This window comes from Schistosoma mansoni, chromosome W (genome assembly GCF_000237925.1).
Source record: "Schistosoma mansoni strain Puerto Rico chromosome W, complete genome".
NCBI lineage: Eukaryota > Metazoa > Platyhelminthes > Trematoda > Strigeidida > Schistosomatidae > Schistosoma > Schistosoma mansoni.
In genome coordinates this window covers 58320329-58346428 of record NC_031502.1, presented here as the reverse complement: position 1 = coordinate 58346428, position 26100 = coordinate 58320329, and the positions used below count along the sequence as shown (strand labels likewise).

The 26100-nt window shown below is 34.3% G+C and overlaps 1 protein-coding gene and 1 non-coding gene across 2 annotated transcripts in view; one reads left to right on the top strand and one right to left on the bottom strand.

Moving 5' to 3' along the window:
* Window positions 1-14811, bottom strand: part of Smp_163810 (putative laminin gamma-1 chain) — a gene marked incomplete at both ends in the record, with an annotated part of 83928 nt that extends 69117 nt beyond the window's left edge. The window contains 3 exons of the mRNA XM_018790313.1: window positions 1550-1680; window positions 5089-5390; window positions 14415-14811. Coding sequence (XP_018655669.1) covers window positions 1550-1680; window positions 5089-5390; window positions 14415-14811 — 830 coding nt within the window. The remainder of the gene's footprint in view (window positions 1-1549; window positions 1681-5088; window positions 5391-14414) is intronic.
* On the top strand, window positions 2910-2981 carry Smp_tRNA_01699_Pseudo_TTG.1.1. Its single transcript has one exon. It is a non-coding gene (tRNA).
* Window positions 14812-26100: the final 11289 nt, after the last annotated feature.

Sequence of the window (26100 nt, the reverse complement as noted above, 5' to 3'; positions counted from 1 at the left end):
CGTCCTTCTGAACGACATCATGTGGAGAAATTCAAACACTTCACTTCTATCTGAAGTTTGTGCTGATGATGTCGTTCAGAAGGACGATGAAAGCTCCACGACCAAACTATCCAGCTCAGAGAACAAACCTACATCAAAATTACTAGTTATTTCCTACTGAAGTAGTTATTTACGATATTTTTATTTCGTTATGTTCTCATAACCCATCATGTAAAGTTATCGATTTTACATAGATCCTATTTATGCTGTTATCAGATGTTTACTTCTGGCTTTTGTTACATCGACGAAAAAAGATGTATTTCATTCAGGTTACTCAATATTTCATGATTTATTGGTAAAAAGAATAGATGAAGTAGACATCAGTGAGGAAAACTGTTTGTCATTCGTTTACACTGTAAATTGGAACAACCTGAGGTTAAAGACATGAAATCGTAGACCTGATGACCAATCACTAGAGACTTGTGCTTATTTTGAAATGCTGGGATTAGATAGTTTTGTTTTTAATATTTTTGTTTCCAGGTTATAGGAACAGCTGATGAGAATCAATAGAATAAAAAGGACAGAACGCGTATCCTAGATTCCTCTGCTAGCTACATTCCACCTATTTTATGTCAAACGTAGGCTTGATTACTTATTCTGTTCGCGTTTATGACTTAAAATTTCTGCTTATTGAAATGTATATTTTCCTATAACTTTTAATAAACTAAATTATCTACACAATGTGAAAGTAATTTATGTCAAGCATGGAAATTTTTCAAAGAATCATCAAAAATTGGGGAACACTGGATAATCGTTCTGTTTAAAATTTCATAACATTGCATATCATTGACTCTACATGCAATCAAAACGGTAAACTTTAGATAGAGCCATTAACTTGCCACCAATATATCACTGAACTAAAATCTTATGAGTAGACATGGATAGTGATTAGCAGTGAAATGCAGGATGCGTGTTCCATCCTATTTGGGACTCGTTAGCCGAATGTACCTCCATCCCAGAGTTAATGTTCACTCTGGGACTCGAACTCAGCACGGTACGCCTTAAACTTTATCGAGTTATCCACTTAGCTACTGAGTTCAGATGGCCACTAGCTTGTTCAATGGGGTGAAGTTAAAATCTTATGGTTTACAATTCCAGCTTGAGTAGATAGTAGTGATTGACCATGATGACTTGGATATGTTCCCTTACCTGACAGGATTACTGACTATATTCAGAATTCACGTTGTTTCATTTATTTCAACCGTCCTAATCAGTAATCTAGTATTTGATGTAATGATAATTACTGTTTTAAAGCATTTCAATAGTATTTATTGAAAAGTGACTTAATGACGTGGTTAGTGCTTTTATAAAAATCTGTTCAAAGCTAAATTTCCAGGTTGGGATGGAACTTGATAAACGTAATTTTCAGTCAACAAAGTAGGTTGGTAAACGAAACCTTCTTAGTTTTAACTGATGGTAATGATCATCTTAACACCTCTGTTAGTTGTTAGTTATCAATTCAGACAATCATCGTGTCTAGATTTCTTACGCAAAACAAATATGAACTTACCTTCCTCCTACAGTCAATTTTTGTATAGCAAAATAATATGTTAATAGAGTGTCTCTTTCAGCTCCACGTTCATCACCAAATGTATGCATTTTCTTTAGTTCTATTAAAATTTGACTGGCAGTACTCCAACGCTATTGAATGAATGTTAAAATAAATGATTAAAAAAATGAATATAAATTTCCAATTTTCAGTCAGTCAGCTACAACGTAGGACCAGGCACATATAGGCATCAGTCGAAGTTGTCACACCTCATTAGCACAACAAGATCAACACCAAATTCATAGAAGTAGTTACTTCAGTGGTAGTAATGCGCAAAAGAAAGATTGTGTTTAAGGATATAATACTGGGAGAAAGAAATAGTTGGTAAAAAGAAAGATATAAAGCAATTTTAGTCTCTCACCGCCTGTAGCTCTTCTAGAGTTACTGCCGGTCCCAAGCCCGGGTAAAGGAGGAGGGTTGGGCATGGGGTTAGCGACCCCATCCCGTAGAAAAGCTAACTCGCTAAAAAAACGCTAACCAGTTTAAGGGAAGACAAAGAGTGTATATACCGACGCCATTATGATCGATTTCCAGTTTTAGGTCTGAATAAAAACAACCTATAGTTTCGCTTTTCATTTTGAAGTATGATTATTCATTTAATGTTAATCCAGCTCAATAACTGATTACAGATTTATATAATTTGAGCCAAACATTTTGACTGATAGAGAAGTTATGATATTACCATGCAACTGAAACCAAAATAATCAATACTAGATTCCAACATAATAGTTTGAGGTTAATTTCTGTAACTATTTAGTATCATTCACAATTTATGATATAAGCTTAGTTTTTAGGTTGTAAATTTTGACAATAGGAAACTCTTGACTGAGATTTCGCGTTGGTTAGGACTTGATAACAAGGTATATTTCCAGCCTTGATGAAACTGGTACTCTCTGTGGGGTTGAACACATGTCACCCAGTTTGATAGACTTTCCTCCTAACTACCCTCAACCACATAACTTCTTAACATAGTGCGCCTGAGTTTAAGACACTGAAACTAGTGACTGTGTTGCAACTTGATAGATGAGATTCTAACAGCAATAAAAGACTAGACAAGTATGAAATTTGTCACTTCTGTGATCCACCAATTATTGGTAAAACTAAGTAAGAGCATTTTATTATGTTGATAAAATTATTATCATTTTAATTTTTAACTAAAGTTGAAGTTCTGAAAAATACAGAGAAGTTATGTTTTTTAGTACCTTGTTGATATATAAGAGACTAAACAACTGCAGTCCTAAAGATCAATGGGAAGATTCAAACAAATAGTATAAAACTGAATTTAAACTTCACCCAATTGCATAAGCAAGTGGCTATCACGACTTAGTAGCTTAGTGGATAACGCGATGGCGTTTGAAGCGAATAGTACTGGGTTCGAGTCCCAGAGCGAACACCAACTCTGAGATTCAGGTACATCCAACTGACGAGTCCCAAATAGGACGAAACGCGCATCCTGGATTCCACTGCTAGCTATTATCCGTCTTCGCTTATAATGCTTATGAACTAAGGCTATATGGAGGCCATACGCACAGTATGCACATATGCCAATAAGAGACTGATCAATTGCAGCCTTTAACATCAATGGGAAAATTCAAACAAACAATACCAACTGAACTAATTGATAATACCTTAAAATGTAAGAAAATTTATCTTAAAACAAGAGAGCTTTCTCATTTAATCGAGTAATTTTTGTTTAGTTTTATAACCATGTAGACCATTTTCTTCAAAATTACTAATTACATAGTTATGACCAAGCAGAGCAGAATGCTCTATCATTGTAATTCACCTCATATTTATAATTCAAAGTTTCCTCTTCTTAAAATACATAATCTTTTTCATATTATATAGTATAGTTTTAAATGGTAATAAAGTGTAACACATTGGAGTTACGTCAAATTAATGAATATTGTACTAAATGATAGTTAATTAGATTAGATCAAGAATTGTTCTATTTGAGCATAGTTCCAAATCCCTTATTATCAAGGGTGATTCTGAGGATATGTTACTTATCTAGTGAAAAGTCGAGCCCACCTTAATCATTACTGAAAATAAAGATATGATCAGTGAACATAATTTAAGCTGTAAAGCAAACAAAAGACGCTGCTTTTTACTGACATTTTCCGGATGAGTCAGTATGATCAGTTTAGTACACATTTTAGTTCTAATAAATGTTAAAAAATATTCGGTCGGGATTACCTTGGCAGATGCAGGCTACTTGGTTGGGGTCCACGTGACTATCGTAATCAATGGTTGGAGACTCTAGGTGACATGGCTCAGAATCGATCACAATGGCGTAGGTGTATACACTCTTTATCTTCCCTTAAACCTTGAGATTAAAATTGCTCCATATCTGTCTTTCTTACTATACAACCTATCATTTATTTATTACCACCACTAAATTAATTATTTCTATGAATCCGGTATTCATCTTGTTTTGCTAACGAGGTATGGCAACTTGGACCGATGCAAATATGTGCCTGGTCCTAAGTTGTAGCTGACTGACTGACCTTGAAATTTGTGAACATGTTTGATGATGGATATAATAAACAAAACCAACTTTTAGGAATAATCATCAATTCTGTATTTATTGTGGTAAATGTATAAACTTAAGAAAAAACTTATCAAACAGGATATCTTAACAAGATTGAGGCACATATGATTATTATTGATATCACTTGTTGATCAGTGAAGGTGGATGATTGATGACATCTTATCATTCTTCCTTGTCTGTATAGTCAGGTTTACTGAAATCTATTCTACTAAATTTATTAAGAAACTGTTCAAAAAGGTAAGTAGTAGTATGCTTTGGCACATGAAGCGTTAAGTTCTCTGTATATAATAGAAATTCCGTTGTTCTAGCCTTTTTTACTCTCGTGATAGATAAAACCTGTTATCATAATTTATCAGTAAGGCAATATTAGGGAATCGGATAAAGTCGTGAAGACTGTGTTTCAAATACATCAGTGTTTTACTTTGTTCAAAAGTGACTATTAAAAACTTATAACCCAAATATTGATCTTAGCTATGATGAATATTCTTCCTAAAATATTTACCTTTAGTTACTTACAATTGAACGACCAACACTGACTGTGGCCACAAGTAACATATTACGTGTAGAAATCACCTCGTACTCTGAAACGCGATGATATTTAGCGAAGAATCAGATCACCCATAAGATCTAATTCTTTTGTTCTCAGTTATGTCTTTTTACTGTTGCAAAGTATAACAACTTACATGTGTACGCCTTTGAAATCTAAAATAGCACTAACCAATTTATTTAATCTGAAATATCAATCGTCAAAACGATGTCAATCAATTAGATGTATCGGCAAATCAAATCATAAACTTCACTGCTAATGTCACAGTGATTATTCGGATTCTGACAGCACTGTAAGAATCTGGTACCATAGAAATTCTAAGTCTGAAACAATACCGACTTCCTAATCTAACATCAATATAAATATTATTTTATACTTTAAAAAATACAGGACACAACTTACCTGTAAATCTACATCATTGAAAAATCTATCATAGTTTGGACGTCCATTTATAACAGAGAAAATGACTTCCCCTTCATATAATGGTTGTAATGTTGAATATTCTTCATAACATATCAATTCATCCGGTTTATTAAATACAGGTCTTGGACTATAGACCATACCAAAATATGTATAACAATTACTCGAAAAATATGCCCATGGTGTCCATTCAGAATTATCATCAAATCGTTTATGTATAACCATAGCATGTGGACGAGGTGATTTAAATTGTAAATACACATAATTGACATGAAATTGAGTACCTAAAGTTTTAAATAGGAAGTAAATGCACATGCTAAATAAACCGTATATTCATTTATTGGGATATATTAAACAAAAGCTAACATCTTTAAAACAAACTTTACCAATCTATACAATAGAACGTTTGAACTAAAGATGGACTATAATCAGTAGTTAATGTATTATATCAATTATTTCAAGTACTGAACAGTTGAGATAAAAAAAGTATGAATTACCATTGATTTTGATAAACTATTCTGTGGCTAAAGATAAATAGAAATGTGGATGAAAATAGTCCCTAACTTTTTGATATATAAAGGGTGATGCGATGAGTAATTCCTGGATCGATAGTTTGACCCTGACTTCAGTTCATATATTCTCTTAGATTTACTGATATTTTCTTACAAGACACAATAGACAAACTGGTAAACAAATGGGAACTTTGAAAAGCGTATAAAAATATCTGTAACTTATGACATGAATTTTGAAGAAAATAAAACACCGTCAAAGTGTTAACTCATTGATCTGTAGGTAAGGCTCTTATTTACAATTGATTGATCACTGAGTGTTGACCAGTATCATTTATATCAAGTCTTGCGCCATATGACATTCTGTTTAAAATACTACAGGGATTAAAATCATTTTTTTGATTTAATGAAATTATCTATCACACTGGAGAAAAACTTCTTCAGCATATATGTTGAATAATTTTTTCTGACAGAAACGTGGAGAACTATGAAGGCCATCATCCAGAAGATACAGTTGTCTACGCAAAATACTACAGATTCGTTGGCCAGACATTATCAGTAACATTCTACTGTGAGAGAGAACAAACGAGATTTCAGTGGAGGAGGAAATCAGGAAGAAGTGTTGGAAGTGTATAGGACACATATTGAGGAAGGCACTAAAGTGAATCACAAGGCAAGCCCTCACGTGGAATCCTGAAGATCAAAGGAGAAGAGGAATACCAAAAAACACATTACGCCGAGAAATGGAGACAGACATAAGAAGAATTAAAAAAATTTGGGTAGAATTACAAAGGAAGGCCCAGGTCAAAGTGGGTTGGAGAAGGCTAGTCGGAGGACTATGCTCCATTGGGAGTAACAGGCGTATGTAAGTAAGCATATATGTTAAGACAATTATCGATATTTGAAATTTAGTTTAACTTTTAACAGTATAATAAAGATAACAGATTATGGAGGGAATTAGTTAATAAAACATAATAAATAATGACATTCCTTTGTTTTGTTTTTCTTCCATCCTCAAAAATTTTAGCTTTACAAATGAATCCATTAATTTGTCAGTCAAAATTAATATACCGGACTACTCTAGTGAATAATCAGCTATTCAGAATTTTAGAAAAAAAAACTAAACATTTATGTAAACTGGTTGTATTGTCACCAAATGTCTCGAATGTTAAGATTAGTTATTCAGTTAAATATCTCATTCTGAACATGTTAATATTTGTCCATATATATTTGAACATTTAATATTACTAATGTAGATATAGATTTGTTATCTGATCATACTATTAAATGATGAATCGCTTTCTCACGTTTTAATCTGTTTATTTTTCTTGCAATATAATTTCCCACGATGATACATTGTCTTGGTCATTTAAAATTTAAACCGTCTAACTTAAGGTGATTTCATAGTGTAGTGTATGCTACTGATGTTGACAGATCTAAGTAGTATGTATCATCAATCAAAAGTGAAATGCCTGGATACAGAAGGTTAAGAAGATCAAAGAAATGAGAACGAAAACAAAGAATGATTGGTGTGGGAATGAAGGGACAATGAAGTCTGAGACGATTGATTGACATTTCGCAAATGAGTTATTTACTGTATGATTCTCAGATTTTACTAAGATATTCTGTAATTTTGTGTTCAAATACATTCGTTTGTCTCTGCTTGTGTTTTCGTTCACTACAACAGTATTAAAATTCTTAAAAACTGTGAAGACTTATTTAGTTACCATAAAAAATATATGATAACTACAATGATGGTTACGAAATACTTTTGTATACAAAACTAACATTAAGACTGTATCTCTTTGCGTTTCTACAGTCTCTAGATATCGAAAAACTGAATGTTCCAGTTAATTGGTGATCAATGATATTATTGTAAACGTGAGGTTTTTTGCTTGAGACTAGTTGATAGCTCGTACTTGTGTCTTAGTATAATTATTAATTGATTCAGTCCTAATGATGAATTATATACGCATAAATACTGAAAATAAATAATAAATAAAACGATAGAGAATATTTATCGCTCAGGTCGACTCCTAGTCAATGGCTTATGCTCCACAAGGAGTAACAGGCTTAAGTAAGATTCTTTTTTTCATGTTATTCTCTACAAGCTAAACAGTTTGATTCGGAATCTTTTTACCGCCTTAAAATGATGTCATCGGCTATTCAGTTATGCTTTGATGTCTTGACTGACATTAGTGTACATCAACAGTCATATACGTAAATTCAATCACAAATTTATCGAAATTCCGAAACTACAATCAAAAGCCAGCAAATCTCTAGACATATAACACCTAAAAGTTTACATTATCTACCTTTAATCAATTCATCTAACTGTACAACCATCTTTTGTTATTTTCATTTAGTAACCGGATTATAACTGACATGGTTGAATTCCATAGGTCAAGTTTTTTCATTAGAATCTTGTATATTACATTAAGAAATCAATCACTGTTATACACATGATAACTGTCATTCTAGGAGTTTTGTATATATTTCGTTATGGATAGATTAATGGAATAAAGTAACGATTGAATATTTATTCATCGGTGGTAATTATTCTTATTAAAAATGTCATTACATGTAATAAATTCAATGTATCATTTGTATATATAATGTATATAGATATAAAGGAAGGTGAGAGTGTTACTGTTTATCAACAACAGATAATAATATATCTGTGATTAAGAAAAAAATAACTAATATAGTTTACTAGTACATGCAGTCTGAATGTACCTTTGATGAACTGGGTTTCAAATGAACAAGACAGTCGTTCAATCAATCAATCAACATTGGTACAAGGTCAGTTAGTCACAACGTAGAACTTCGTACGTACGTACATCAGTTCGAGTTGCCATACTAAATTAGCACAGAGATGTAGTTGTCGATTCAAATCCCATGGTGGTAGAAGTAGTAAGAGTATAAGCATTAAAGTGGAAGATTAGGGTTTGAAGATGTTATTCAAGGAATATAATCCAGTGAAATAAATTTGAAAAGAGAAAAAAGATAGAGGTGCCAAACAGATATGCGCCACATAAATCATCCGATTTGTATGAGGGCTGGAATACTGTCCGAGCACCCAAAGCGGAGTAGGTGGTTTTTTTAAGGAACCACACCCCGAATAACATAGCAAAACCAGATGATCAAAGGGATCGATTCTTTACCCATCAAATTTAAGTTGAATAGTTTTGAAGCAACTGTTTCGGAACTAAAAGGTCTTTTTGTGTTTCTTTAGGACAGTTAAGTTTGTTATTTGTAATTAAAGATTTCGACTATCCATCACGACATAGCAACTAACTCTTAGTTGAACCTAATAATGGTTTATAACTAAGGGATTGCTAACTTAATTTTCAAAGTAGCACAGCTATAGATTAAAAAATGTTTATGGTATTCATAACGTTAAAATTCATAGCAAAAGCTTTACATCGTCAGTTGTAATTGTTCTTCACTACTAAAGCCAATAATATGAATAAAGTCTTTTAAGATAAAAGTACCGTTATTTACCAAACAAACATCACTCTCTATTTCTATCAAGAGTTTCAAACAAATCCTGATTATCAAACATTAATGCATTTCATACAATATAAACTGAATTGTGATACACCTTAATCAAGATCAGGTTTTGATAATTATTGAGTAGATTAATTTAAACTCATATTTTGTGCTTGAATGATAAAATCTTATTTAAATCGATCCTAATGACATATACTCAAGTAAACCATTAAATTATCATTGACAAAGCAGTCTCAGATGAAATAGTCCATTAAAGTGAAACTTCTTTAACGATGAAACCAGTTTAATTATATTCAAATATTCTGTGTATCAAACATTTTAAGATAGCGTTTAAACTCTTCTGATGGGTATCTAAAAGTACGCAAAGGTGGTTTGACCGATTTATGCCTGTACTTAAATCTAATGTTCAATGATGTAATGACCTCTAAAAATATACAGCTTGAACGTTAAAAACTTGAATACCCCATAATTTATCTAAAGCAAAGTGATATTTTACAGATTATTCGGTTCATGATAAAACAAATCATTTTATTCTACAAAATGAATTACACAAAAGTAAACTCATAATAACCATGTTTTAAGTTGTGTTTTATAAACGTTCTGTATCACAAATAATGACTACCTCCCTAGAATCATTGGTGTTTAAATTGAAACTCTTTCAGTCCTAAACATCAATGGGAAGATCCAAACAAGTAATACCAAGTGAATTTAAACTTCATCCCATTGCACAAGCAAGTGGTTATCAGGACTCAGTAGCTGAGTGGATAACGCGATGGCGTTTGAAGTGAATAGTACTGGGTTCAAGTCCCAGAGTGAACATCAACTCTGAGATGTGGGTGTATCCAGCTGACGAGTCCCAAACAGGACGAAACGCGCGTACTGGATTCTACTGCTAGCCACTATCCATCTTTCCTTACAATCTTTCAGTTCATGTTTGTTGCAACCATTATGTCAGAATGATAGCTATAATTTGATAGAAGAGGTTATTACCTAAATATCTGAATATTATACAAATATGTCAAATAAAATATAAAATAATTATTGCTACTGATGAAAACAGCACTATAACTTTGATATTTTTATCTCTTCATATAAGACGTTTATCAAACAAAAGATATCCTAAGTAAAATTTTGTGACCTTAGTGACCATCTCAAAAGATTATTTGACCAAAATTAATCAGCGGATCAGCATAACTCTAAATCCAGGTTTCTTCAATCGGACAGTCGTTAATCTTACTTAATTCAAATGTAAAGCCCTCAGCGTTTTGGATTATCAATAAACGGGACATACATGAATATCATAATACGCTTTATCTGTATATATAAGAGAGTCATACTATTGGGTGTTATTACTAATTCAATGGTAATCGATTTTAAATTCTTACATAATCTGATCAATTACTCATTAAACATGTGAGAAAATTTGTTATTTGTACCAAACCAATAAGATATCCGATTAACTTAACGTACTGCTTGCTCTTCTATAGAGAATTTTATTCGTATTTTGATTCGTTCAAAACGTATCCGTAAACTAATAAATATTAGGCCATATACTAGATGTACAAATTCATTTTTGATAATGCTTGACTAGGTACATCTAAACGTTTTACTCAGAGTACATATCTTACTAACTGTCGGCTAGGGCAATCATTGAAAATGTTACTTAGGTTAATTCCATATTAAATAGTTGAGGAAATCAAGACAATCACCTTTTATTTCGAAATCTTTACTTTGTGTAAGGTTTTAAAGTCAAAAGCATTACTACAGGATAACATTATTACAGAATTTATATGACATAGTGGAGAATAAAAACATCTTTAAATAGTTGTATATATTACTACCTTTGACAAAGTAATTTGACTTCAATCCGTTTATGTATCAGACATAGTTTTTTGATGTATGATAAAATTACAGAAATATTTTCTGTTTAAATGGAATAATTTGATCGAATAGTTTATTTTATAGTGTTCAAAGCGCTGAATTTCGAATTCTGTTCTGGATATGAATTCCAAAACTTTGGGTCGATAAATGACAGACTCACTCAGTTTCCGGTTTTCTTTGGGTTTTACACAGAAGTTAAACATCTGGAGAGTTGTTAATCAGGATGATGTTTACAGTATCTGAGACTTACAATATAGTTTGATGGAAAATGAAAATATACCATGTACATTTGCTAGAAGTTTTATTATTTGTGCAAACTTTATCGAGATCTTCCATACAATTGAACCTATTGATGCAAATGACTGGCAGTGACTAAAACTGTATACAGATCCGCGGATAACGGAGGAGCAGTGAATAAATAATTTATAACATACGGGCACTCCTTATAGGCGGAGTTTTTGAAGCCTTAGATTTTCAGTAATCACGGTTTATTAAAGCAACATAGCCATAATTCTCTGATTTATATTTCATCCTTTAATCCATTGGCACCATTTTTAGACCATATAGTTCCACTGTTAATTTGCGATTTAAAGGTTGATACACACACATGGGATCACATGTCAATATAAGAATATATGAGCCGTTTCATAACGTAATTTCACTTGAGAATATGTTATTCTATTCAGAAACAAAACTATGTAATACATTAAGTGATAATTCTTAGTACCTTTACTTCTCACATACCTTTTGCCTGAGGAGCTTAATAAGCTTATGACTTGTGTTGAACAAACAACGAGCAAACAAAGTATTTTATATTCTTATTCTTTATATTTAAAGAATACCTCGTGTGAATCAAACTTAAAAGTCAAATAAAAATCGATTAAAGACACAGATTTTCATTTAAACGAATTATTTACCTACTCAACTACATAAAGGTTTGATTAAAAATAGTTATTATTTGAAACTTGGGGTAGATATTAAGTTGTACTGCTGCATAACGTAAATGACTAAAAATACATTATGTTGCATGCCCACTGGATTCAGTAAACCATTTATGTAAAAAGAAATGTGTTTATTGAAACTAAGATTTTGTGAAGCCTCCATCCGTTAGGAACCGTATACTTTATTAAAGCACTGAGTACTAAATTTTATTGTTTTTGTAGACCAAGTTTTGCCTAAAATGTAATGTTCTATCAATTAGCTTACCGTTTGATCAATCAAAATTATTTTTTATGTAACTAAGCCAATTTATTATTTATTCTCATAGATGAACTTTGTAATTAACCAATCCGATAAAATATTTTTCGATACCCTCTCATGAGTAACTTGGGGCTAATTCTTTCCTCCGAACACTGCTTAAGTGAATGGGAGAATATGTTTGGTTCAAAAAACAAAACGAATATAATGCAATTTTATAACAAATATTGAAATAGGCGTCTTAGTCAAAAGTTGCCTTGTTATATAAAACTGAAATATTAAAGCGGAATCGATAATATAAGCTACTCATCTGTTTATTTCTATGTTTCACTAGTGTTAGCAAATTCTGGGTAACGTTCCAGACTTCAGTCAAAACGTGTAACACCAGACTTCAACAGTCTGTCCTACCTTCTTCCTAGTTTTTTTTAATACGTACCTTACCCTACATCTAACTGAATGTTCCGTAGCAAATGAGGGTAGACGCCCGTTAAACCTACCCGTCTAACAATTAGCTGGCTTTTTATATAAATTCGAAAAGACACACGCCCTTAGTGGAGAATGAATATTTATCAAAGACTCCATTCTTTATGAAATAGAATGTGTCACTGAACCGTTATCTACATGTTAAACAATCAGTTGTTGTGACAAACTTGGTTTAAACAAGAATTTGACTTTGAATAAAATTGCCGAACATATTTTCCCGCTGTTACTATCTAAAACACATTGTGATTGGGAAAGAACCGCATATTTGGGTGAGAATGGGAATTGATGATATGGTTGAAGCCCTGTAGACGGTATTTTGAGGCAACTGGAATAAGGTGATAAGCGATTTTGATAAGAACGTCAGCTTTTACAAATATAAGTGATCTAAATGTCCGCAATATACTGTTTATTTCGGTGTGAGAAAAAGGAAAAAAGGTGAAGGTGAACGATGTTTAAGTCAAAAACAAACCAGTTACGATATGTGGCAACTGTAAACCCGGCAATAAATGCTTAGCAAGTTAGAACAAGTCTAGATGCACTCTATCTAGTACTAGTAATTGATTTATTTGTATCACTCTATAAACTCCTTCAGTCAACCCTTAATAAAAATTTAATAGAAGCGACTGACTATGTAGAACAATTAAATAAAAATCGAAAGACTCATCATCTTCCAGTGCGTGAACGTGTTGCAGCAACATCCTCGTCTATTGCTACTTAAACTAAGTAATTAGATGTCTTGGTAGCCTATCACTTTACAGGAAAAATAGCATAAAATGCTTTAAATCTCTTCAAAATAAGTGCTCTGACGGTTTATCATGGATATGCATTTGATTGTAGGACCAATGAAATGTCACTGAGCCCTAGCCAAATCATCCTGCAGTCGGGTCACTGAATATCATGCAGGTCATCGATCCCTGTCAAAGTCAAGGACAACCAACGGGCACCAGTTAATTGTACACCATGGACTGGCCCATTCGGTGGTAGTCACACTTTTGCTTGTACCTACTTTAACTAATATGTTTCTGTAATAACCTCCTTTATGTTGTACGGTCTTCAAATTGTCCATAGTACCTTGATGCGACGAAGGGGTAGTCCATGTTAGGTGCTAACCGCGAGCTGTGACTTTGACGTTAGCTGTTGTTTACAGCATTCCCGTCTGACCAGAGTGGATCTCCAATCATTCGACAGAGGTCATGATAAGTATTAGTCAGATTCCTATTACAAAGCACATAACCTGTAAAATTATAATTTACGGGCGACCTTTGAACAACGCTAAACTGATTTTGAAGTTTTCTCTCAACTTATCCTCATTTAATGAGGGTTATATATTAGTGTGAGGAATTAAGATCGAGATTTACAGTTGAATGTTAGGATTAAGGATTATATTCGATGTTTTCACCATGATGTGGCATCGGCTATATAGCTGAAATGGTATTGAGCCAAATGAATGAATGAATTTCACACTAAATTCCAAGATCTATCTTAACACTTCAGTCTGCAGTAGGAGGGATAGGAGGTCTTTCGACCTATATTAATCTTTTTAGTTTATAACGCTGTAAAGATTCAACCTCACTTTGAATACACCAACCAAAAGGTGTTAATATTACGTGTTCTGGTAAATAATTTGTGATTGGTTGGTCCATGAATTATAGTCTCGCCAAAAAAATCAACAAATTGAAAATTAAATTTTGATGTTTATGTCCGATAAAAAACAACACTGCTTACCAAGATCTATCGTAAGATTCACAGAGTCCCTGAAATGCAGAAGTTTATTATCTGCCATAGTTTCTGATTGCCACCAGTTATTAGGATTTTTATCTGTCATATACTCCGGTGGATGACTCTCATCTGGATTGCGAGCGTCGCAGTATTGACACCTGCTAGCCATTCCAGAATTTGACATGTGTATGCAATACTTTTGCCTTCCTCTTTCTCCGCATGTGTTGGTTGCTGTAACTTTTCTGTCAGCAGCAACGCTAGTAAATGGAGGATAACACATCTGTGGTTTCCCGTTTATATCTACGCATTCACTTGAAACCCATCTTGTGTCAAATGGCTCTTGTGAGTTTGCGACTATCACTGAAATGAGGATGATGCACCATCTAAGTAGTAACAAGCCCATTACTAATCGACAAGAGCGATATTGAGATTCAGAAGTCACATAAGTGCTTTACAATGTGTAGGTCATAGGTCAGCATTTAGTAAGTTCAAACAAGCAAACGCATCAGTCGAAAAACTATCAAACGATAGAAGGAAAAAGATGGGCATTTACTTCAATCTTGAAGATGAGTTGAAAGGCCTGATATTCCTTAGGACAAGAATCAAGTAGCAAACAATTCCCCAAAGTACACAGCTTCATATCGATTAGACACTGATGTTGACTAGGTTATTATTACTATGTACATCACTAACTGAAGTCAATAGGCCAAGCACTCTCACCCGATTACGTATAAGCCTGCCGCAGTATGAATCTCTTGATCCAATTACCCAACTAAAAGGTAATACGTTACCATCCTGCTGCTTACAATTCAGATATGCATTTTCGCTCAATCATCATCAACTTCCTTCTTACTTACCTTGATGTCATCTTGTGGGAGACGTTAGTATATCAGTTCAGTTATGGTGCTTCTTAATAAGATTTAACTTTTACTCAGCCGAAAATATATTTCATTATGTGGCTGTTAAGTTTATACATTATTGAGTGTCGAAAATCATGTTGAAAATTGCAATGTTACTCCTCTAGTGGCAATATGCCTTACCCATTGATCATCTTACTCATCCTTTTGCGATACCAAACTCTTTCTACTCTATCAACTGAATACCTGGACGTCTACCAGGTTACAACTAGATATGTCAAAGAAAAAGTCTATTCCTGTTTGTAATTGATGGGATACCGTCGAAGTTCTGAGGACACCGGGGTTACCCGGTCGACAATAACAATGAGAAGTGGAATAATTGTAACTGGAACCCACTTCGTCTGGCAACATTTCAAGTACAGATGTGTGATGTTCCTCAAAATTATGACACAACTACCAAGTAACTAAACGCACAATGTGTGGTGGCTAGTACTATGTCAAGCCCATATAGATTATTTTAGCTTCTGGATAGATCAACTCATTCATTCTTCTCAAGCCACATCATGGCCTTTTCACTTATTCGCTCATCAACCCTGACTGTTTTTATATGGTCGTACGTGCGTTATTTGCCTATCTTATTCATCTCGTATCTGTCACATGTTTTTGTGTGAATACAAATATTGAGTCACGCTTAATGAAAAGGAGTTGGCTCAGTTGCCTTCTCCTCTTCGCACCACTTGGTTTCATTTCCCTCACTTGTTTCATTGATTGTCTGTCTGAATCAGTGAGTGTATAGATTATACGTAATCGGAATTCATTCGCGTATTTGGTTTATATTATTCCACTACCCCCTGACGTGAATTAAGTCAATAAAAATATACGAGGGTTAGCGGCATGTATATTTTGATAGCAATTAGCATACAATTAAACTGGAGTCAGATATCTGGCCACTAAAAGTGTTTATTAGTAGAAGAAAAGTTTGTTGCTTCTCAGTGTTTTTTTGCGCTGCACAATACAATAATAACGACCAACCTTGTGAGATTTATGGCTTATCAGTGGACAGAAATGAGTATGTTCAAGTTTATAAATAGTATTGATGTTAGAAAAACAGAGCATTACATAATAATAGTATTTATGAGTATTTAATTTGATATGGAATTTTATTAACTCTGAGTCTTGCTTTCGCTTCTCAATACAGCAATTTTAACCATTATTTGAAATAAGGGCGAACTATTTTCTAAGCAAAGTTTACTAATATTAGCTTTCTAACTGCCACATCTAAACATTTAGCCGAACTAGCTATAATGCGGAGCGACTCATAGACCAGTTCAAGGGACAACGTGAAATAATGTATCATACGAACTAGCATTTGTACTTGTTAGGCTTCATATATTAGGGAAATTATATATGTTGTCATAAAGCAAAATAATTTAATCCGAATATTGTGTAAAGGAAAGAACGCGCTGATAATCCCCTCATAGCTTTTTATTCTACGGTATTGCTCTTTATTTGTTTCTTCTCCCTGTCTTGTATTTTGACTCTTATTCAGGCCTCTTTTAAGCCCACTTTATGTTCTACAGTCTTCCTCATCTGAGCTCTTATTATTTGTCTCTGGTTAATGACTTACCTTTCGTTACTCAATTTTGCCTTTGCACTTTGCCGGACCATTGGCAGCAAGATCGTGTTTAACTGAACTCAAGGTCACTGCGTGTTTCAATGCATGACCGTCAACCTTTGACCGTCTGTTGGGTGAGGTTTCTAGGATCCTCGCACAAAAATATCTCACCCCATCTTGTTGGTAATATTGTTATTGGTTCTCGAACTTTGGTATCGAACTGCTGTTCATTAACCATTCCTTTTGCTGTGTAGCACTCTAGGTTTTGTCAGACAGACTTTCCACAGTATATCAAAGGCTGTACTGTCTGAGGTATTTTGTATTTTTGATACAATTTATTCTGTTTCTTATATTAGAACCATTTAAATTGAACATAAAGTTTGTGTTTTGTTATAAGTAATTGAGAATCACTCAAGAAGGCTTTGTACGCTGTGCAGAAGGATGTAATCAGGTCTAATCGAATAAATTTTGGTTTATGAATTCCGAGTTAAAACCAAATATTGGTAATTCGGTCGATACGTATCGAAAGCCAATATTTTGTGTTTCAAGACGTTACTTCGTTTGCTGATTTGTGCAGTAATACATAGGTCGCTAAGTATTTCAACTTACTGACTGTTATTCAAAATGGAACATCATGCGAAAGATGATTTTCGTTCTTCTTTTGAAAAAGTCTCGTGAGATTACCCTTTGAATAAATGTGACGATATGGCTAAAACGGTATTTGCACTAGGTATTCAAGGTAAGTTCTTGGCAGGGGCCTTATCTAATATTAATGTTTTAAGATTGAAATACAGGGTAAACCCCAATCTAATTAAGATTCTTAAATGTATGTCGTAAACATATAGGAATTTAATGTGCTAAAACTACGAATTCTGTTCTCCGAGTTTATATCGGTTGCCTAAAATTCACAAACCTATGAATTCATTACAGTTAACATTATCTATGCAAACTAGCGAAATTGTTAACTAAATTGACAGACCCAGTCCGTAACAAACCATGCAAGTTTTCCCTAGAAGATACATTCAAACTAGTTGATCTTCCTGATGACATCATTACTAAAGAAAAGGCTATGAACTTCTTTGATGTAAATTTTCTTTTTATGGATGTACGTTTAACCAAGACGGTTGACGCTTTTGTGACTATATATCGAATAATTTCCCACCTTTCCCTATTTGGTCAATACTGTCGAAAGAACTACATTTGTTATGTGGTGAAGAAGTCCGATTTACGTTTGAAGGTGAAGTTTTCGACAAGTCAATGGTGTTGCTAAGATTAGCTCTTTGAAGCCCCTCTCAGCTGGTGTATGTCATACGCTGAAAATATGACGAGTGAACCCATCAGCAAGGTAACTCCGTATAGAAGATAAATGGGTGATATATTAGTTATATGTGATAAAGATTTTGATGTTTATCAGTTATTAGGTAAACTCAGTAGCGTACGGAACGATATCGTAATGACATATGAAGAAGAAAGTAACTGGCTATTTCCTTTTTTCAAAAATACTTTTGAATTAAAGGGGGGATGAAACTTTAAGGCAATCAGTTTATGAGGAGCCAACTTGGACTGGTCAGTAATGAAATTTTCACACTTTTTGTCCGTTGCAATACAAGCAAGGCTTGGTCAAGTGCCTCTTCGATTCAAAAAATATAGATCATAGGTACAGTTAAAGAGGACGTAAAACTGCTGACCGATACACTAATATCAAGTTATTATCCACTAAAGTTTATAAATAGGTGCAAGAGCCAGTCAAAGGCAAAACCTATTATTCTTTTTTGGGGAGGACTTTGTAGAATTATGGTCTGCTTCGTTATTAGTGTCACTCTGATAATAGACCTATTCCTAAAATTGTAGATTTGTCATGATGCAACTGCCAAATCTATAAAATATTACGTGAACGTCATATCACTGTCTACACTGACTCGTCGTATCGTAAGATCACCGATATTTGATTGAGAACACATTTAGGCTGGTGATAGAACAATATAATCAATATGAATAAAAGGTATAGGCTACACAAGAACGATAACGCCTGCAAGGCCAGGCCATGCCATTCGATGGATTTGAATTCATCGAATTCGTCCTTCCTGCCTTCTTTTTTGTTGGGTTTTGCTTTGCATTATCTCGTGTTCAGCTCTGAGGATTGCGTGGTTAGGGCCCGATGCCACTGCACTACTCTCCCACCACAATCAACGCTACGTTGGGTCGATACGAAATTTAGTGAGATCGTCGCACACCGAGAGGTTATCAAAAGAATAATAAGAATCTTCCGGGTATTGATAAGCTGAAAGATAAATCAGAAGGAAATACATGTAGTAATTTCAAGAGGTTTGGTTTTATTTTTAACATGCGAAAAATAGGAATCTACGTGAAGATCACATATGAGTTGAACAAAGTGAGACTATAACAATCAAGAATGACTCCGTGTATAGATATTTTAATAAATCGCCGTAAGACGCATGGTAATAGCCGTTGTTTAATAACATGTAGGTAGTACAACCATTCTGTGTTTAGAAATAAAAAAATCAATGTTGTGTCGGTGTTGATATCGGTATTACCTTTGGTCCAAATTAGAAAGTCTGTTGACAATCATGTTGGCATACTGTCCGTATGAGTTGACTATCATTTGCATCTGCATTAGTAGGCTGGCTGAAAGAACAAAAGTATAACCGTGAAAAGGAGAAATTCCACTTGGTGTTCCAGTCAGTGTGTTAGATTTGATACGGTTTATTTAGTTACAGGTAGATTTTGTCGACCTCATTATTACTTGACCGTGATAAAATTCACCAATACTACTAATAAATGTGAATTCTCATCCAAAAATTCTTCTACGTGAAAATAGCGATATTTGTGTGTATTTTGGACAAATAACCAGGGGCGATTCGTGAGAGACATGCTCTAGACTCGATGCTACTTATATTCATATTCACCGGCTGATGGTGCATACAAATTATTTGCAAGTATGAAGTTCAGCATAAATTTGAAAACAACTTATTACAAATATAGTGATTAAGAATTGTTGAATTCGACCAAGCCCATGTGCCATAAACATAGGTGCTGTGGTGTTGCGCGATACTTGTGACCAAATGAATATTTCCAATATGACAGACATCGAGTGTGACCCTTGTGATTATCAGGGAGAACACAAATTGTAACCAAGTGGAGTACACTCAACTCATGTCTATGATAGTTGCTTAAACCTTAGTCAGTGTTGGGCTAAATTCGACTGTCGTGTTTTCAGTTTGCAGGAGATTTGCTCGACTGCTTATACTGATGACTTGCATGCATGATTGGGTCGCTAAACCTCTAATTAGACTGACAAATTTTTAAGGTATTTGCTGAATGAGCAGCTGATAGAAGAACATACTGTAGTCATCTGTAGCGAATGAAGATAAAGAGAAAACAACACTATTTATTGATAATCAAAAGTCAATTTGTTGACCAGATTTGGTAATAGTTTTGCTGGAGAGATAACTTCAATCCACCCGTGTCTGTAGGACAGAACAGGTTAAATTACGGCTCCTTATGTGTAGTGGGATGTCACGAACCAACGGTATTGATGCGAACTTATTCATGCAAAATACCTCTTCAGATCATGTTAAAAAAAGGTGAACTGGTTCCACTTCCTACCGAGTAATCCTATTACAAGCAAACTAGACAATTGGTTAAAAACGAAGCCCACTCTATACCCTATAAAATCTAAAAACAAAAAAGAGAGTTCAAACAGCTTCAAAAAAAGGGAGACAGCCATTTGTATCGGAATACTGTTTTCAGCACTTTATTTTATAATTACACAATTCCATACTTCTTTCTGAACTACCTTCATTTATACAGTTCCTTATCTACTCATTCCTTGTTCACACTTATTTTTCTTCAATACATTAGTATGCTCTTACCTAATAAGGACTTCAGTAGCAGACAAATAGACTAAATGGTTATACCTCAACTATTTTTCCATGAATATTGTGTGCCCTGCTTTCATCCTTCCTTTTTCTTACACCTTTTTTAGCCCCCTGGAGATACCCCACCGAAAACAGATATGACACGGGTGACTTCGTCCCACACCGTTATTAAAGCCTCAGATATTCCGGAGGGATATAAGGTCGAAGCTTCTAACAGCCTCCAACTTCGCATGTATATATTCTCCACCATCAGCTGTATGTTGCAACGCAACATTCATAAAGTGCGCCAAGTGTGATATTGACAACATGATTCTTACGAAATCCATTTACATTCATATCTTATGAAATATCAACCCAGCTGAATAATTTTTTACAGTGAAAACTGTAACAATTTGATCTTGCCTGTTAACCGGCATGCCGCATGTAACAAACTGTTATTTGAGAATAAATTATTATTATTCATCAATATTATCATATTTATCGTCGTCTATTTACATTTTCCAATCATCTTGGAGAAAGAAAAAAGTGAAAGTGTGGGTGCATGTCAAAATACACTTGCACTTACATAATCAAGATAAGCGTACGTAAAAAGCCCAGGATACATGCGACAGCAAGAAAAACATAACACAAAAATTTTCCCTAGGACCTTTCGTAACAAAGCACACATTTAGACACACTTGAAATTTAGTTTTTGGTTTACATGCTTTTGAAGCGATAAAATTCCTGGGAACATAACCAAATAGCTGTAGAACTCGAAAAACTAGACCAAAGCTCATAAAATGCCCTTCCAGCAGTAGTCGTTCAAGAGTTCTGGAAACACCACGGTCCTTCCTAAACGCGTCGTTTCAGGCTGGTTGTCGAACACCAGAGAAATTTCGTCATTAACCATCCAAGGTTGCAACTTAGTCGTGAGGATTGTGTCGTTCAACTGTTCAGTGAGATAGTCAACACACATGCAGTCGAGTTCTAGGTGAGGGATTTTTAGCTAATCGATGCTAATGTTATCTTTGGTCTCGTTCTGATCAGTGGTATGATAGTTAGATTCACGTTGAAGAATTGTATACGGTACTTCGTGCGCAGCCTTGAGTGGTCGGGGTAATGAATCGTGACGTACGAAAATGTGTGCACGAAGTCGTAAGGCGAGTTGAACTTATGGTGTTGTAGCGGATCCATACCAGCGATTGGCATTGATACGTTCGTAACAACGAAAGCTCAGTGGACGGGTCTTCATAAAGTCTCTTAAGTGGTGATCGATTTTTCACTTTTAGCCTGCAAATTACAGACCCGATATTGTAGACGGTCATTAGCATCCTCTGGAAGGACGCTTACTTTTGTGCCAGTATCAATGGTATAACAAACTCTTGTCGGAACAGCAGTAATGGACAAAAGACGGATATGTTCACCTGCTATCGTTATTATTAATGTGTATCGGCAGGGAAATCTCCCGAAATGTTTGTCGTGATGGAGGGCTAGGTGAAACATAAGGCGGAAATTCAAGTTCGTTGCTATGACATCTGTCTGCCTACTATATCCTTTAATTAGGACGTTGTACAATGTATAAACACAAGTCGTAGCTTCTTTTGTGAGCGACTGCTCTTATAACTCATTCTAAAGACTGGGCCATGATTGCTAAAGTGTATTGATGGGCTCACTTTAAGTGTAGTGCTTGGGAAAGGATGATCAACACTCCTAATTCAGTATATTCATTGTTTCCAAAACCTTTTGAGAGTCCATTGCGTTTACCATCGAACATAAGGATTAAGTTGTTAGCTTTTTAACTTCAGAATAGGCTGTTTTTAGGACTTTCATTCTTACACAGTATCTTCGTACACACTCTGAAATAGTGTATTCTGTAATTATGAATTGAACGTAGAATGATTCCCACTTCATTCCTAAAATTTGAAGATGTAAATTTCATGGATACCTCTCGTTTGAAATTTCAGGCCTTACTGGCCAGGAATATCGGATTACTTGTTCATCTAGAACTGTGTTCGGGCTGTGGGAAGATCTTTATAGTTAATGAGTGGTGAAGTTTTTCTTGTTTCCCTGAAAACGGAAGAAAAGAGCATTAGTTTATATATAAAATACTCACTGTAGTGGTTGTGGCGAATAAGAAGAAACACTTAGAGTAGAATCCCACAGAATCTACAGAACTGAAGTAAACGCCGGGTCTTCTTTTGAAGAATTTAACAAAATGTGAAACCACTAACGCTTCCTGTACGGAACTAAATTTTCATAGTCATAAATTTTCTTCTAAGCCTTTTGGTTTTCTATCTTGAAAGGATCTCCCAAATGTAGTTTAGTACTTAATTGTGTGAGCTATCTTTTGGAGTGAATAGGACCATGCGAAACTTGATACGTCACGACAGTATGCATTGTTGTTTGTAGAGTGATGATGAAAAAAGGCACCCAGACTACTGTACAGTATGATGACGAGGTCTTTTTCTGTGGTGGAAAGTACAGTACTAAATTCAACCAGGAAGTTCGAGTTGGTTGTATTAGCACTGTTCGCCATTACCATTCTGCATCTATTAGTGTTCAGAGGGAGGAATTTTCCAACAGTCTAGCCGCATATTTTATTCGAATTTCGAAAAGTCGAGAAATCAGAGGGACTTTTTATCTCCTTTCACATCTTAAGATTATCTGGATATAGGGGAGTTTTCGGGAGTCTAAGATACATCGTGGGTGGTGGAAAGATGGAGCCTTGTGATACTCCTTTTGTCAGCCGGAAAGAAATAGAGTGAACTCCAATGACTTGTAGCGTGATATTTATCAGGTGAAATGTTTTTGACATGCCCTCATTCAACTTATGATGAGTTTTGCGAAGCTTCTGAGGGACCTATGAGTCTTCAACACTACTCACTTTGCAGTTGGCCATATTTCTTGGAAAATCGTCTGTCACGAATCCTAAATCCTTACAATAATTAGTCTTGGAAAGAGGCGTTTTGTTTATTGTATAGTGATGTAGATTATAATGACAATTTAGGAGTCTGACACTCCACTTATCATTTACCATTAACGCCGACGGGTTTTTCCACCCAACCAGAGAATTCAAGTGTCCCTGTAACCCTATCTTACTTTTGCTATCGTTTATGCTCTACCAAAAATTTAATGTCACAACCAAACTATAGGATAGATGATTTGGTGAACCAGATTCATATAACAAATATAAATTAGAAAACGTAACCATTGGTGGTATCGTCGAACATGATGATTCCCACAAACTACCTATGACTACGTTTGGCATAGTTATGACAACCAATTCAGTGGAGGAATACTTAAAGTCTTCGAAAATAAAATTTTTAGATACAGTTATTACAGGATAGATCGGTGTTACTGTCATATCATTTACTGCCCCAAGTATGATAGGACATACGATTGCACATTTAAGGATAGCGATGCTTGAAGCATGTTGCTGGCAAACTGCCTGGTAAATCAAAATGTATCTGCAGTTAAACGTATGACAAACTACTTACCTAAATTTTGAGGAGAAAGTCGCACGTATATCTGAAGTATAATTTGAGTGCGATGAAATTATTGATTGACAAGTGCAAGGTAGGTAAAGTAATCCATCTAGTGAGCTTATGTAGCTCTAACTAGTAAATTAGCCTGATACAGTATTAAACATATAAAATAATCATACATCAAGGTGCATTTAAATGAGGAAAATTGAGTTACCAAAACCTAACATGACATCGGTTTGTAGATTTGTTTACTGCTACTATAAAGTCCTCAGAGTAAGAACTCGTTATGGCAAGAATCACAGGTTATAAATCCTAGATGATACAGCTTGCAATCGATAACAAATGCTCAGACTATATTAGATCTTTCAAGTCTTAAAGATTGTGCATCGTGTTACACAACTTCCCACAACAGTGATTACAAACTCAAAGCATTCTTGCTGTATTAGCTGTGAGACATCTTTCGTATAACTTTTCGAACACTGAAAGTCTAAAAAAATATTCTTTTTAACGAAATAAATTAATTCCCTACCGCTTTAAGTCGTATGGACTTTTATTAGATACAAAGTACACATATGTATCTTGCCAGTTAATATGATAGATATAAGTTTATAAAGAATAGACGTACCAGATTGTTAATTTACAACTTAAATCTTACCCTCTTCTATAATTAGTACGTCAGATCTTGCATGTATATTATTCTAAACCAGCAGTTGAAAATTGGCTAAATATTAGTCAATTTATCTCTTTTCTTCTTTTTTTCTCAATTCTATTTGGGATTTTCATCAAATGCCTTGAAATCAAACTATTAGACGAATTCGCTTGTTAGTCATTCATATTCTAAAACTTACTTCATCTCATTGAAACTTTGATTTTAGTGACAGAACATTATAACTGATCAACCCATTTTGTCTTTAAAAGGGAAAGACGATAATCAGAGTACTTGGGACCATGCTTTTGTAAGTGGCCTTTTTTGTATAATATAACATTAATGAAGGTAGATATGTATTGAAAATAACTCTATAAATTATGAGTCAAAGTTTATTAGAAAAGTTTATGAATAACTATGAGTTGAAATTAAAAGAGATATATAGGTGAGTTGGAATATTTTTCAGAAAAGTAATATATCTTACATTTCAGAAACTGCGATACATATCGCCTTAGTGAGTATAATGCAGCAGTCAAAATTCAAGCATGGTTTCGTGGCATTCGAATACGGTGCTATTTAAAGTTCGTTAAATATACGTTACTACGTTTTGTATTAGTATGTCATAACATCGTTGGTCAGTCTATGTTTTACTGTATTGTTTTTACTTAAAATCCATGTTAAGGTCTCAGAAAAATAAAAGCACTTGTCAACTTCTAGAATAGGTGCGTTTTGTTTAGCAGCGGGATCAAGTACAAGGCTTTTGTTCTGTTTGGGTCTCATCAGCTAGATGCAACTATATCCCAGTGTTGATGGTTACAATGAAACTCGAACCCAGTAATTTTCTCTCGAAACGCTTACACTATGATGACCAATCAAGATAAATACGAACTTTTCCAGCTGCTATGACGTTTCTGTTGTTAATGGAAATGGTTTGAATTATTCGGTTATTAATGTTCAGGAATGAGTTTTGATTGGTCTTAGCACAAGTGTGCCCTCAGTAGGTTATCTTTATTTGTCTATTTAGCCACGAGTTTCCAGAATTGATATATTGTGATTACGAATTCAAAATAAGATAGGTTAAGAGTCAGAAAAAGCTATGATTTAGTAAGTGTATTCACTTAAAGTAACTAGTACAAATCACTCAAAATTAATTATCTTCAAGTATCTGAAACAGACTTTTATTATTAGTACAATGGAAGCCTGCTTGAATA